The 15965-nt window shown below is 37.0% G+C and overlaps 1 protein-coding gene across 1 annotated transcript in view; it reads right to left on the bottom strand.

Annotated features, from left to right (window-relative positions):
• Positions 1-15965, bottom strand: part of LOC140138960 (dynamin-binding protein-like) — a 105672-nt gene continuing 89707 nt past the window's right edge. The window contains 12 exon segments of the mRNA XM_072160741.1: positions 1-489; positions 1861-1976; positions 2880-3009; positions 3012-3104; positions 3659-3832; positions 5204-5386; positions 9231-9287; positions 9289-9336; positions 12867-13028; positions 13339-13470; positions 14632-14736; positions 15456-15586. Coding sequence (XP_072016842.1) covers positions 307-489; positions 1861-1976; positions 2880-3009; positions 3012-3104; positions 3659-3832; positions 5204-5386; positions 9231-9287; positions 9289-9336; positions 12867-13028; positions 13339-13470; positions 14632-14736; positions 15456-15586 — 1514 coding nt within the window. The 3' untranslated portion in view covers positions 1-306.

Genomic DNA, 15965 nt, shown 5'->3' on the forward strand with positions numbered 1-15965 from the left:
TTTTCTCTTTTATCTCCAGTTAGTACTAAATGAATGATTAGTATTGAGCCATCTTTCCTTTAGTAGAACTGGATAATATTTTTTAATACAAAAAAACTTAGTGCTGTATTTTTCTGGAATAGAGAGGAGTTATGACTCTATTCTTAAGTTTAGAAGTAGTTCTCCATTACATATGATAACCTTGCAAATAACTCTCCCCTTTGCAACAATCCAATCCTTGTTGTGACTCTGTTCTTGCATTTAGAAATAGTTCTGCATTACATAACCTTGCCAGTAACTCTCCCCTTTGCGATATTCCAAGCCTAGTTACGTCTCTATTCTTGACAGGTAATTTGATGGTACATAACCTTGGCGGCCATCTTTATCCATCAGCCACCATTCTGGATTGCCTTCGATATCATGTGCTTGTACTAACATTACTACTGTGTTTTCTGCTAAGCTGATCTCACTGGGTCCTGTAGCCTCAAACGCCCACTCAGCATAATAATACTGCAAGAAACAAAATAAATAACATAAATAATACCCAAAGGTATTATTTCCATGTTGTAGAAGCGATGTACCAATTAACCAGGTTCAGGAATCTTTATTAAAACTCTCAGGCACCACCACATCAAATTTGGTCCTATAGAACTTTTGGTGCCCGGTTAGGTACCGATGACTCTTAACATCACTCCCTGGAGATGTAATAAATTGTATCAAGCATAATGTCTCATGTTGACTGATGTTCTGCCAGGACACAGCAGATAGGCCGCCCTCTCTATTTATAAGCATAATAATTAACAGTTGCATAGTGTTATTGTTTTTATTTAAATAAAAAACGATAAAATGTGCCATCGGTACCTCTTCGGGCACCGATAGCGCTGTAGGACCAAAAAAGATGTTGTGCCTTAAACATTTATTTTGGGAAACTCAAAAGCTTCTTAAAATCATGTCATTACCCCCTACCCCATCACCCTCACATTATCCCACATTTATTCATTCATCTTGATTTTGAAATAATACATCAACAACAGACAGGCACAGAATGAAGAGGTATTCAGAAAGCTAGATGGCCTGAGTCAAGTACCACCTGGCCAAAATTTACATCAAAAATAAACCCCAAAATGTCATCATACAGTCCTCCTCCCCACATACATACACAGTCATAAACTGTTGTGGGAAGAATAGGCAAGACATTTCAGGAACTCAACATCTCACAACCTTACTATCCATCCAACTCATGCTCCCTCACAACACCAGTGAGGTTTTGCAATGTACTTGGGGGTTTTTACACCCTACTATGTTATTGCCATGTGCATATATCCCCATAACATTGAAATATTGGGTGATATTTGGGCTATATATGTGACACATTGACAAGTCTCTTACCTGTGCTTGTTGTTGCTGTGCATATATACCCATAGCATCTTCATCACTGGCATATTGGGTGATATTTGGGCTATACATGTGACACATTGGCAACTCTCTTACCTGTGCTTGTTGTTGCTGTGCATATATACCCATAGCATCTTCATCACTGGCATATTGGGTGATATTTGGGCTATATATGTGACACATTGGCAATTCTCTTACCTGTGCTTGTTGTTGCTGTGCGTATACATCTTCATCACTGGCATATTGGGTGATATTTGGGCTATACATGTGACACATTGGCAACTCTCTTACCTGTGCTTGTTGTTGCTGTGCATATATACCCATAGCATCTTCATCACTGGCATATTGGGTGATATTTGGGCTATATATGTGACACATTGGCAATTCTCTTACCTGTGCTTGTTGTTGCTGTGCGTATACATCTTCATCACTGGCATATTGGGTGATATTTGGGCTATATATGTGACACATTGGCAATTCTCTTACCTGTGCTTGTTGTTGCTGTGCATATATACCCATAGCATCTTCATCACTGGCATCTTCTGTCACTTGCCCGTTGCCATATTGAACCAAGATATTAGTCGGAAGGAAACCTTGGGTATCTGTAAAAACAAAATCACATGATTACTTAATCACATGATTACTTCTTAGTTCTGAGAGTACATACATTTTGAGTGATTGACTACCATTGATATGAGCAGAACATAATGTGAGTTAAACAGTAAGCAAATTAATTGTACTGCTTTAACTCAACTAGCAATGATAATCTTACAGATTCTCAAACACCCAGGATGGTTTGGGACCAGCCACAGGAACACACCTTACTCTTTCTGATAAAATGCTTGCACTAAGATGTGCACTTGTAGCTCTCTGTACGCACGACCGATGGCTCATCCTCCTCCCAAGGACGGAGTACTATTATGGTTAATTTACCTTATTCTAAATTTATCATTTAAAGTCAGAAAACTTTCCAAGCCAATACCCAGTTGTCATCACCAGGAATTGAACTGTCTGTGCACCTGCTCACCTGGCTCAAAAATAACCATTTCCACTGGATGGTTCCTGTTCTTTGACAATCCCAACAACATCGCCCCTCTTAGCAGAGATATTCATAGGCCCAGCAGCTTTGAAGTATGCTGTGACTTGAGATGATGGCTCCGAAAAGAGCCGTTTTATACTAGGGCCCCTTTCCTACTCGAAGAATTGGTGGCTCTGAAAAGAACTCCTCAAGCAAACTCCCCCTTGTCCACTGAAAGGTTGGTGGCTCAGAAGCCAGTGCCCTAGTGACCACGCCATGCGCTCCCCACAAAAATGGTGATTATGATACCCTTCAAAGCAAACTCCATCCATACATCACAACCCAGCTGAAGTCTGAAGGTTTCAGTCGCAACGTCGGTTCGTCCGTCAAAAATAGGTATGTCTGGTTGACCAGATTTAAATTAAATCTTAATTTCAACATACCCAGATGAATGAAAGTCTACACAGTTTCATCCATACACACTTACCTCCATTGTCCACATACCACCGGTCATTTCCACCGGACGGATCCTGCTCTTTGATAATCCCAACCACATCACCTTTCTTAGCAGAGATATCCATAGGACCAGCAGCTTTGAAGTCAGCTGTGGCTTGATACATACACGAGTAGTGGGATACCGAGACATCACGCTGGTCTTCTGTTTGTCTGTTTGACCTGCCGATGCTTTGGATTTATTCTTGTCTTTGAGATTCTGAAAAAAAAGAATTGGGACATATCTTGAGGGTGTGTGTCTCAGATGGATTTATCCTTAGTGTAAGAGAGCACGAAATACTAATAGGATTAGAGTTAGAGTTAGGGTTGGGAATTAGGGTTAGGGTTAGGGTAATGGTTAGGGTTAGGGTAGGATTAGGGTTAGGATTAGAGTTGGGATTTATTTGGTATTCTCTTACACAAAGGATACACCCAGTGGTCTTATGGCTAATGTCTTGTGGAGCCAATTATTGGTTTAGGAACAACCTTATGGAGAAACAGGGCATTAATGGAAATTGATGTAAGTTGATTGCCCCAAGAAATAAAGATCTTCATGGGGAGTTGTAGGTGTTTTTATGGTGTGTGGTCCCATAGGGTATGCCCCGTGGAGCCACTTATGTGTTCAGGTACACATTTTCTCCATAAAGAAAAACAAATGACAAAAATATCACAAGATGTGTGATCTCCACAGGGAAGGGAGTATGTGTATGTGTGATGAGGTGGGGTTCATAATGGTCTAGCACAGGGTTTAAATCAGGTTGAACATATTCTTACCGGTTTACTCGACGGAGCCGATGGCTGTACATAAGACTTCTTGCCTTTCCCTGACTTTTGGTTAAAACTCTTTGGTACAAAACCAAACCTCAGCATGTGAGTGCAAGCATCATGATGTGATGTCTCAAAATTCTCCATCACTTCAATGGTAGATGATGAGGTCACGATGGATAACTGTCAACAAAATCAATCAACACGATCAAATCATGATTGGGTTGAAAAAACAAACAAACAATATATTTACATACAGCGATTTATTGTTGTTATTTCATATATAATAAGGAAATTTAGTCACACCTATGCTAGCACTTATTGGGTAGTCTAGTTAAAGGGAGTCAAAAATTCCTGCGCTGAAATTGTCTAAGTGCAATGACGTAATGGTTGTTTGTGCTCAATTGTCGTCAGCCTTCATTGTATCACTGGGACGTCATTGCACTCACAATTTCGGTGCCCAGGAATTTTGAATATCGTATGTTGAGAGACGGATGTTTTTATTCGTTTTAATGGTCACTATGAGTTTGTTTTAAATAAAACCATGTGATTCGTGCTTGATAATTATTTTTCTTGCATATAAGGCATAATGTTGTGATTGCCGGCGACTCCCTTTAAACTGCAGGTTTGGTGGTCATTCACTCATTAATATACACTCATCATAGAACAACATAATATACAGTCATGTGAAATAAAATAACACAATAATATGAGAGAGTGAATGAATTATCGCTAACCCAACCAAAAGCACAAAGCTTGTGAGTTAGGGTTAACAAACCACTTCTTTGATGAAGAAAGTTAAACAGTTAATCACATAAGAGCTTTTGGGATGTAAGTCACTTTCCCTTATTTCAACCCCATACTAACCCTAACTTAATCAAAAACTACAAAAGGTTACAGCACAAAGCAAATGCAAGTGCAAGTATTCCACATGATCTGATTGTGTCATCATGTACATATATAGGAACAGACAGTTTTGGGGCTTTAGCCCAAATTCACACACTTTTTCCAGATTTTCAGAATTTTTTCTTCAGTCCTACTTACATCCCTGATCTATAGACTTACAGACAAGGTTATGTAAGACCTGTAAGTCTGTGACTGGTAAGTCATTGACATCTACAGACATGGCAGTGGATGCTCGATAGAAAGATTGCATGAATTTGGCTCCAAAATACATATACCCAAATGAATTGGGAATACACCAAAATGTATTAGAAATACACCTTAATGTATCAGGAATACACCCAAATGTATTAAGAATACACCCAACTGTATTAGAAATACACTCAAAATTTTAGGAATACAACTAAATGTATTTGGAATAATATATTAGCTATACTCCCAAATGTATTTGGAACCCACTCAAATGTATTAGGAATACACCCAAATGTATTGGGAATATGCCTATATGTATTATGCAAACACCTAAATGTATAAGGAATACATCCAAATATATTAGGAACCTATAATGTATTAGGAATATACCTAACTGTATTAGGCATACACCTTTATGTATTAGGAATATACCTACAAATAAGCTAACAAAGACCTTACCTCTAGCAGTGGATACAGTCTCTTCAATGTAGAGTTGATATGGTCCCTTTCTGCTTCAATAAATGATACAACACAGGAATAAAATAGCGATACTGCCATGTCGCAGAGTTTCGGAAGCTCATCTTTGAGTTGGATGTTGAGAGCTTCATAATTCTTTCGAGCACTCTCTTTGTCATCTTTTACCTGGTAAACAAAAATGTAAGAAGGACTATAATCAACATCACAAATTTGGTAAAGGGTCGGTATGCCACTCCTAATTATAATGGCAACATATTTCAGAGCATCTGTCGGACAGGCTGGTTAGGAAAATAGCATGTCTCATGACAAAATAGCTCATCTTGGACTGGTTGGGTACAAAATCTCATACACCAACTCTTGATGTCAATTTTTGAGCTATGATTGATAAGGGGCCTACTGAACCAAGGCCTTGAAGATGAGACCATTTAGGAGACTAGTGATGCCCAAGATTGAATGTATTTGACTCCAAAATAAATATACCCAAATGAATTGGGAATGTACCCAAATATATTACAAATACACTCTAACATATCAGAAATACATCCAAATGTATTAAGAATACACCCAACTGTATAAGGAATATACTGACATGTATTAGGAATACACCTATATGTATTAGGAATACACTTGACTTTATTAGGAATGCACCTAAATTTATTAGGAATACACTTAAATGTATTACATATACATCTAAATTCTATGACCATGTGAACATGCCTAGTGATAACCAATGCCAAAGTAAGACAAAGTGGACACTGATTCCAATGACATCAGTACTAAAGATGGTGGGATATGTTTGATAACATCACAGGCTTAATGAAAATGGGGATCTTACAGATCAATATTGGTATACCTTGTGTGTCAGTAAGTAAGAATTGTGATGAAACATTTCAATGCAGACATCCAGTATTCAACTATTATGTTAATTATTGTTTTACCTCATGCTTATGGAAAATGCAGAGTACCAGGAAAGGCACAAGTCATGCAAATCTATAAGAGATTATATTCCATTATTCCCTACTATGTTGATAAATTAATTATCAAATAAAACTATCAAAATCAATTTAATTAATTTTTGATATTAGATTTTAAAGTAATGCTTGCTTAGTAATTTCTCAAATTGAAACAGCAAGGTAGATAAAATGGATCTGAGATTTATGGGTGATATTATTCCAACATTTTAATAACACAAGAAAGCAAACAAGTATATTCAAGCACCATGCTTTGTTACTGTGAGACTGTAATGCAGAATGCTTCCACATCAACACTTATTGAGAATTGAGTGATTTGCAAAAATTGGAAACGGGTATCATCATATTTATTTTCCAGTGACAGAGCATAGTTTGGTATAATCTTGCTTCCAACAGTAACCACTTCAAAGATATGTTAAAACCTGTAATTTACAGCATATGCCATTGATAATAACATGATTTCAAATTTGGCAGTGAATGTCATCTGCATGGTATCATTCATGTGCAATTTGTCTATGGTGACCATTTTGTCATGAGAGTGTCATCTGCATAATTGTTCTCAATTGTCATCAATGACAAAATAGGCCAGTGTATATTGTCGTTGATGGTTTAAATCACCCCTCTTGATGCAATGGTGCTATCATCACCCATGATGAGTTCATTAAGAAATGTATCAACTGATGGCACTGTGTGGTTTACATTGGAAGCTGCTCCATTTATTATGAAAGAAGACTTATTATATCCAATAGGAAAAATTCTGAGACTAGTATAGGTATACTAATCTCAGGAAAATTTGCTACCGTGTATAGTTTCACATGCCCATTTGGAAAGACTTGCAGTGCATGCATAAGAATAATTATATTGTTGAATTTCAAGATGGACACATGGCCATCCCCATGGGCACTACCCGCCAAATTATTGGCCTCTAAGAACTATTTTGATTGGGTACAAAGAGGGCTATATCATGAATTTAGCCAATCAAATATATGGTAAGAATGCAGTAGAATTGTTGAATTTGAAAGTGGACACATGTTGTCTTTCATATCAGTGGAACATCAATCTCATATAAACACATGGGCTGATTGGTTAATTACATGAAATGACCATCATAGTAACCAATCAAAATCTATAGAACTTTGATATCCATTAGCACCAAAAATAAAATAACACTGTGTATTGATATAGAATTGCATGGATGCAGTTGGGCACTGCGCTTAAGCTAGGTACCTGTTGCCTAAATTCTGACTGGTGTGTATTTATGTGAGTTTACACAAGGGCTTTGCTCTGAAAAGAGCTGCCCTTGTCCTCTGAAAGTTTGGATGCCTGAATAAAAATGTGCATGCCTGAACAACAACATCTCAGTGAACCATTATGTCAGTCTGCTTCTATAATTTTTTATCTTGTTGTGAATTTCAGATTTTTGTGTGATTTATAGTGTGATCTATGGTTAGGGTACTTGCCTTTAGTGCATGAGGTCCCGGTTCGATTCTTCAGCGGTGGCGATTTGCTGGGATATTGACTTGGAAAAAACAGTCTGAAATTAATTGGCAACTTCTGTAGATTAAATTCAGACTAACGCTCTCCCCATGGTTCATTTAGAATTGGGTAAATGAATCATGAAAGTACTAGATCTGTCCTTCGGAGGGGACGTAAAGCCGCCAGTCCCGTGTACAGAGAGCCACACCTGTACATGTATCTCGCAGCCAGTTTTGAAAAAGAGTAGGGTGTTAACCCCTGACTGTTCCCAACCCGTCCCGGTGTTCAAATGTACCCCAATGGAAATAAGCTTCAATAGAGGCTTTCTTGGGTTATCCAGGGTTGTCAAAACCCAAACAAATCAAATTAAAAAAAAATGTCTCATATTACATGCATGAATTGAATAATGCATAGTGTTGCCAGTTAGTATATCAATACAGTTACTAAATAAATAACCATTTAAAGTTAAAAACCACTCTGGTTTTTAACAAAGTTAAGAACAGAGTTAGTGGAAACCAAGTTAAAGCCTAGTTTTAATTCACAAAACAATGTCTCATAGTTCAATCCACCCATGCAAAATTATTCATTCAATCTGGCATCACTGAGATAACAAGATGCAAATACTATGAATAAAATAAACAAACCTTGCGACCCTGATATGTGGTGGCCATTAACATAAAGTATTGCGTTTATGGATAAAAAAAAGAAAGCAATTTATAAAAATGGGCAACTTGAAACTTAATGGCACATGCATTTTGCAATAAAACTGTCTTCATGCAGCTATAATCAAGAAAAAGTAAATAAAATGGTATTAAACTAAATAAAATCAATCAAAAAAATCAATCAAAACAAAGAAAAAAATAGGGATGCAAATGAAATGCAATGATTCATTGCACATATTCCATCTAAAAGAGCTTCATCTAGAAGATCTCAATAAACATGCTTGTAGATATCATTTTGGAACGCAATGCCTTGACCACATGGGCACTACTGCTCAAATTATCAGCCTCTTTACCAACTATTTTGGTTGGCTACAAAGAGTACTATATCATGCATCGAGCCAATCAGAGGTATGGTAATAACAGTCACAAGGATGAAGGGATTAAGTTCAAATTGCCAAGAGATCCTTAAAGCTCTATTCTGATTGGTTATTCAGAATGCATATATCATTTAATTAACCAATCAGGAGTACTGTAAGATAAAACATGCCTTTCATACACAAATGACCCAGTATTTGTGCCTTTTTGAAATGCATGATTGAAGAATCTCTCATATGTCGATACTATGCAATATGAAATATTAAATTACTAATGACATTTGTTGACCATGGACATGCTTGCATATATAAAGTCGCCAATATATGTATATCATTATAAGGCAATACAAAAACATGCAAAGACAACCCTACAAAAGCTACCATAAATCCCTAAAAAAAGCAAACATGCAATGTATACTATCAAACAAACTAGAAATACTAACACAAATGGACCAATCACAGACTTCATGCCATCATTCACATGGGGTTGCCAAGCAACAACAAGAGAATTGACCAATCAGCAAACCTCTTTCTCTTTGTGCTCTTTGTGATGGAATTTTTCTTTGAGTCTCTTATGACCACCTAGAATCGAGGGCGATTAAATCATCACTCAAGTCCAGATCCTTCTCTTTCTCACAAATTTTTGTTTGGACTGTGTAAAGGAAAAAATAACCTATATTACTTTTTTGGAGCGAAAACTAAATTATTTGGGTTGGATAAAGCACCCAAATATTTCCATTTTGAAAAATCATTGGAAATTAAAATACACCTTAAATCACACTATTCTCTTTCTCACTTTTGCATGGACTGTGAGTGTGTAAAGAATAATAACATAATATCTTACTTTTTGACAAGGTAAAGCAAATATATTTGGGTTGGAAGAAGTACCCAAAATTATCCATTCAGGTGAATTTTTAAATATTACTGGAAAATGCACCCAAAAGTAACACAATTTGGGTGTTTTTCTTCAAGGGAATATATCCATATCCTTGTCATTCTCACAAACATTTTGTTTGGACTGTGCATGTGTGTAAAGAAACTAAAGCCAAGAAAAATGTTATATTAGCGTAACATACTCTTCATTTAGGTCGGCAAAGTATCCACAGTTTCTAGTTTTAAAAATTACAATTAAGTGTGCACCCAGAATCACACAGCAATGCCTTGTTTTACTAATACTATTTTTAAATATGTCCGAAATAAATTCGGGTTTTTTTTTTAGGAAAACAAAAATGTAAAAAAATCTACTAGCCTATCTACCATATTTTTTTCAGATCGTTTTGCCAATATAACATTTTGTTTCATGGCTAAATAAGCATGTGAATAGTTGAACTACTAACTATGTACATACAGATGTGTAGCAACAAGCAATACAATCTAAGGCAATATATGTATTATCTTATTGTGGGATAGGCTTTTACGACGGGAATTCATAACAATTAGTGGGTTTTTAGCGGGTTCGCCATCGGACAAGTTTAGAACTGTCAAGCTTTCGTCAGGAGTAGCTCTGACTTCTTCAGGACAAAGCACCTAAGAATGAGACATGTAGACCGCCCCTTGTCTACTGATGACTCTGAAAAGAACCGTTTGCTGAAGACTGCCCCTTGTCAACAGAAACTAGCAGATCTCACATATCTGCTGATTTTGTAAGTTTTGGTGGCTCTGAAAAGAGTCGTTCAATGAAGACTGCCCCTTGTCTACAGAGAACTAGCAGATCTCGGCTATCTGCTAATATAAAGGTTTTGGTGGCTCTGAAAAGAGCCGTTTGCTGAAGACTGCTCCTTGTCAACAGAAACAAGCAGATCTCGCCTATCTGCTGATTTTGTGAGTTTTGGTGGCTCTGAAAAGAGCCGTTCATTGAAGACTGCCCCTTGTGAACAGAAAACAAGCAGACCTCGCCTATCTGCTAAATTAAAGGTTTGTTCGCTCTGAGGAAGAGCTGTTCAATGAAGACTGCCCCTTGTCAACAGAGAACATGTAGACTGCATATACTGTAATAGAAGTATACGGCTTACCAGGAACCATTTGGCCACTCATGGACTAAACTTGTCCGACGGCGAACCCGCTAAAAACCCACTAATTGTTATGTATTATCTTAGTTGACAATGGACTCTTCCATTTGAAATCTTATCATACAGCTTTGGAAGATTTAAGAAAAGTCTTCAACAGAGGGAGCATGTTTTTCAAATGGAATGGGCTTCGGTTAATTATTTTGAAACTCATACTCCCCCCGTATATGGCTTTACCTGTATCTTCCATAGCTGGAGTGAGTGAGTATTTTAAATGTAAGATCCTTATATTGCCTATTCTATTTTTTACCCATACTCCCCCTATGAAAGACTATATCTGAATCTTTACAGGGGAATGTAGATTTCAAATAGAATAGCCCAATGCAGAGAAGCAAAGCATAAAGGCCTATTAGGAATCTTATTGACGAGTAACAATTGGAGATAATGGTTGTTATATCAGCGCAGTTTTGGATTAATCACATGTAGCAAAATGAATCAAGTTAATCAAGCCCTATATATATCACAAAAATAAAGCAAAATATTCTCTTAAAACTCAAAACAAACTTACATAGGGCAATTCAAACTATATTTTAAGAAAAGATGGAGGCAACATAAAAAATATGCAGTAAATATTTTGAGCAATACTTGACTAGAAATATGATGCATTCTATAGGAGCCACAATATAAGTTCCCCAGTGCTCTTTGAAATAAAATGTAAAAAGATATGTATAACCTTATTTGGTTTACATCTGGACCAATTTATAGCATCACACATCATTGCCTTTGGTCAAAATGGTTCATTTTGTGAAAAAAGAGGCTGTTTTAAAAATTGCACCTGAGTCAATAAGAGTCAACTTTCCTTAACAAACACATGAATAGGCCTGCCCTACCAAATATTTTGAGAGTTGACTCCTATAGACTCAGACCCCGGTCACACGTGCATGTTTTTACCAAGTAAAGATGGTCGGACCATGGTACGGGTAGTCACACACCGCACGGGACCATGGTCAGACTATAGTCAGACCATCTTTCCCTAACTATGCTAATTAGCATCATTAGTGCCCAAGTTACTATGGTCGGACCATAGTTATTACAAAAAAACACCTGTGTGACCACAATGCGTCATCCGATCATGCATTTCAGCAATACTTTTGAATGCCAGTGTAATTAGCATACATGTGCGTATGACTGTGAGTAATCATTATCCAACTACAGTACACTGCAGTGTGACCGTACATTGTTTAGTCAACTATAGTTGGACCATGGTAAATAAAACGATGGTCGGATGACGCAATTACGTATGTGTGACCGGGGTCTCAGATGCAACTTTTAAAACAGCCTCTTTTTTACATAATGAGCCAGTGTGACGGAACACAATGATGTGCGACACTAAAAATTGGTCCAGGTGTAAAACAAATAAGGCTACACATACCTTTTTACATTTTGTACACTATTTGTTCATTTTATTTCAAAAAGCGTTAGAGGACCTTATAGGTTATGGATCCTATATTTTGCTCCCAAGTGCCTTTTAAGACTACTCAGTTAAATGAGGCCCTACTTCTGATGATAATCCGAGCCCACTTTATTTTAAAATTATTTTGACAGCATCAAGTGGACAGCTCTTTACAACTTTTTCCAACAATCCAAATCTAAAGCCAGTTTTGGTCTTCATATATGTGGCTTTAACTGTTAGCATTTCTAATATGCCAGTCAACCTGAGCTAGTATTTTTCTCTATTATAACAATTACACAATTTCCCCAGCACTGAACAGTGGCCCTAGAATGAAACCTTGGGGGATATCACACATGCTGTTATAGTGATGTAAAGAATTTTTAACAGGTTTTTATGGTATCTCATACATTGATTGCCCTTACGCTGCTACTTTGTCTTCTCTACCTTGTTGACAAAACTGTCATAGTCTATATGTTTCATCATCATCATCAGTCAGCTGCGGAGCAGGCTACTACAAGGAGACTACAAGGCAACTAAATGTTTATCAAACCTTTTCTAATAACTTTGTGTGGGTTTTGAAACATGTCAATAATGAACCACAGTGGCCCCGGAAAGGAACCTTGGGGGATACCTCAAGTGATGTCATGGTGCTGTAAAGAGTTTTTAATATGTTTGTATGGTTCTGGGAACATGTTATTCTTACCTGCTTCTTGATATCTTTATCCTTTGTCTTCTCAACCTTGTTGACAAAACTGTCATAGTCTAAGAGTTTATCAAATCTTTTCTGAATGAGTTTGTGTGGACCTTGGAACATAATGAGTACACCACTGAGAGGAGAAATAACTCTCTGTTGCACAAATAAAGTCTGAAAAGAATAAAGAAAAAAAAAAAAAAGAATATGTATGTTACAATTTTGATGATTATATCCATAAAATGGAAGTTTATCTTAATAATGACATTTATAAACTCATGAGATTCAATATGATTCACCCACAGGGGGCCACTGGTCATTGTATTATGATACCCCAAGTGCCTTTGCACTGCTTCATATTTAGTAGTGTCAATAATGAACAACACTGGTCCCAAAATGGAACCTTGGGGATACCACTACTGCTGTCATAGTGCTATTTATAGTTTTCAATGCATTTATATGGTGTGTGGATCATCATACTCACATAATCTTTATACAATTTATTAGCCAGATGCCTTTGCACTGCTTCATATTTGTTGACTTCCTGTAGATTGGACTGGCTAGCATAGTAGTCTGATATATCATTGCCAACGGTTGCCATGGATGCAGTAGCTTCCTGCAGATAAACAAATCCAACAAATCAGGATTAGGTTAGTAATGGTAAAGGTTGATTCTTGGAAACAATAAAGACTTAATCTTTAGTACCAAGGTCCAACAATTAAGTGTGACAAATGGCATTTTTTGCAGGAATGAGTCAATAATCCGTGGAAATTTTCTTATTTTACGGAGTTTTGAGCCCGACTTCACCATGCTTGCTTGTCACTTATGGAGAGCAACATAGTGTATCTCTGGGTTCTTTTACAATGTGCAGGTCAAATAAATCAGGAGGTGTACTAAATTAAAGACAGAGATAAAAAGATTTTATCGCGTCTGACGTCATCTGTTAATCAAACTCGAGCAGGGTTTGTTTACAAGTGTTGTGATGATGACTATAACCGGGCGCCTTATTGTTAATTTTGCACCTTTAAACATGCAAACCATCTCAAAAGTTAGGTCTTTATAGTAGGAAACTTTCTTTCGCGAAGGCACCATGTCAACAATGCTTAGAAAAGCTGCTTTTTGCCTTGTAAAAGTACGTAATTTTTCGCCATTTGCTGCTATTCCTTTTCTCCGATCAGCACCAGATAGATCGGTCTTCCTTTTACGCACTATTAACCTGTATTAATCGTAATTGACAGTGACATCAGACGCGCTAAATTCTTTTTATCTCTGTCTTTAATTATATTTTGCACTCCATGAGTGATAAACAAACATGGTGAAGTCGGTACTCTTTGCTTTACCTCATTCTTTAGACCAGGTCTAATGTTAGACCTGGTCTAACTTTTATCCATACGGGCCTTGAAGTTTACCAGGCACATAGTGACATAATCTGGTACATTATCATATTTTGCAAAGACCTTTCATACTAGCCGACCTCTCATGTAAAAAGAAATAGGTCACATCTGTGTCACAAAATCCTATGCAGATTGATTGGCGCATGATGAGATGATGACATAATATAATTAGCCAATCAGAATACGACTTTGTGTTTGCATCATAAACTGCACCAACTTGGGCAGTGTGAAAGGTCTTTGTAAATAGGTGTATGCTGTCCTCCATGAGCGATACACAAATATGGTAGAGTCTGTTCACTTTGGGTCTAAATCCTGGTTTCAAAACAGACAAACAGAAAAATATACAGACACACACAAATCTTGCAGCAGGTCCTGTAGCTCACCTTGAGTTGTTCTAAATATGCATTGACATCTTTGACAAAGATCTTGATTGTTTTCTCCAGATTGATGAACCTCCTCTCCACACCATCAAAGTCCAGATCTACTGTCTGCAAAGAACAAGTCAAATAGATAGTTTGAATATATGATGATAACTTAGAACATAATAAGAAAATATAGGGTGTCAATATAAAGTTAGCATTATAGGGCAGATGTTATTGACCTTAAGGGGTACTACACCCTGGCCAATTTTGTACCTATTTTTGCATTTTTCTCAAATATTATATCACATTGGTGACAAGTAAGATATGTATATTATAGGGGCAAGGACTACAACTACTGCACTGAAAAAATCGGCAACTCAAGGCAAGTAGTTATTGATTTATTGATCAAATATTGGTTTTTCCTCATTTTTAACTGTAACTTCACAACTGTTGTCTGAGATGAAATTTCCAGTGCAGTAGTTGCAGTCCTTGCCCCTATAATATGCATATCTTACTTGTCATCCATGCTCTATAATTTTTGAGAAAAGGCACAAAAGGTGCAAAAAAAGGCACAAAATTGGGCAGGGGTGTAGTACCCCCTTAACACCAAAAGTTTGAAAATGGTGCATATTGCATTTTGTATCTTCACAGCACACAAACACCCCACCCCAAACACTCACATTCACACCTTGACCTCTCTTTGCGTTAAAAATGCTACACCAGAATCTGGTTCAAAGTTTGACTTCTGTAATTTCTTCCTGATGCTACGAAGATATAAATGACCAATCGTCTCTAAGCAGCCTAATTTTACCCTAAATTGACCCATTCCTTGTTTGTTTACAAACCTGTGTTGCTATGCCGGTGACCTGGTTTAACCTTTGACTGACCCTCTGTGTTTTCTTCCTGATACTATGGAGATTCAGCCGTCCAATCTTCTCTGTGATGTCTTCCCGTCCTTTGTGTCGATATTTCATCACTGAAATCAAATATATATCCATAATATTCTGCATTAAATCATAATTGTTAAGATTTATTTGATGTCACCAGTCCATTTGATCAATAGCTATTAGGATCTAGCACCTCAGGTAAGTAGTATTGAAGACAGAGATAAAAAGACTAGTTGGCGTCTGACGTCACTGTCAATCAAATTCCCTACGATCTTTAATTGGTTAATAGTGTGTAAAAAGAAGGTCGATTTATCTGGTGCTGATCGGAGAAAGGAATAGCAGAAAATGGCAAAATATTACGTACTTTTACAAGGCAAAAATCAACTTTTTTAGGCATTGGTGACATGGTGCATTCGGGAAAGAAAGTTTCCTACTATCAATCACTATAAAGACGTAACTTTTGAGATG

This window comes from Amphiura filiformis, chromosome 18, assembly GCF_039555335.1.
Source record: "Amphiura filiformis chromosome 18, Afil_fr2py, whole genome shotgun sequence".
In the NCBI taxonomy this organism is placed as follows: Eukaryota; Metazoa; Echinodermata; class Ophiuroidea; order Amphilepidida; family Amphiuridae; genus Amphiura; species Amphiura filiformis.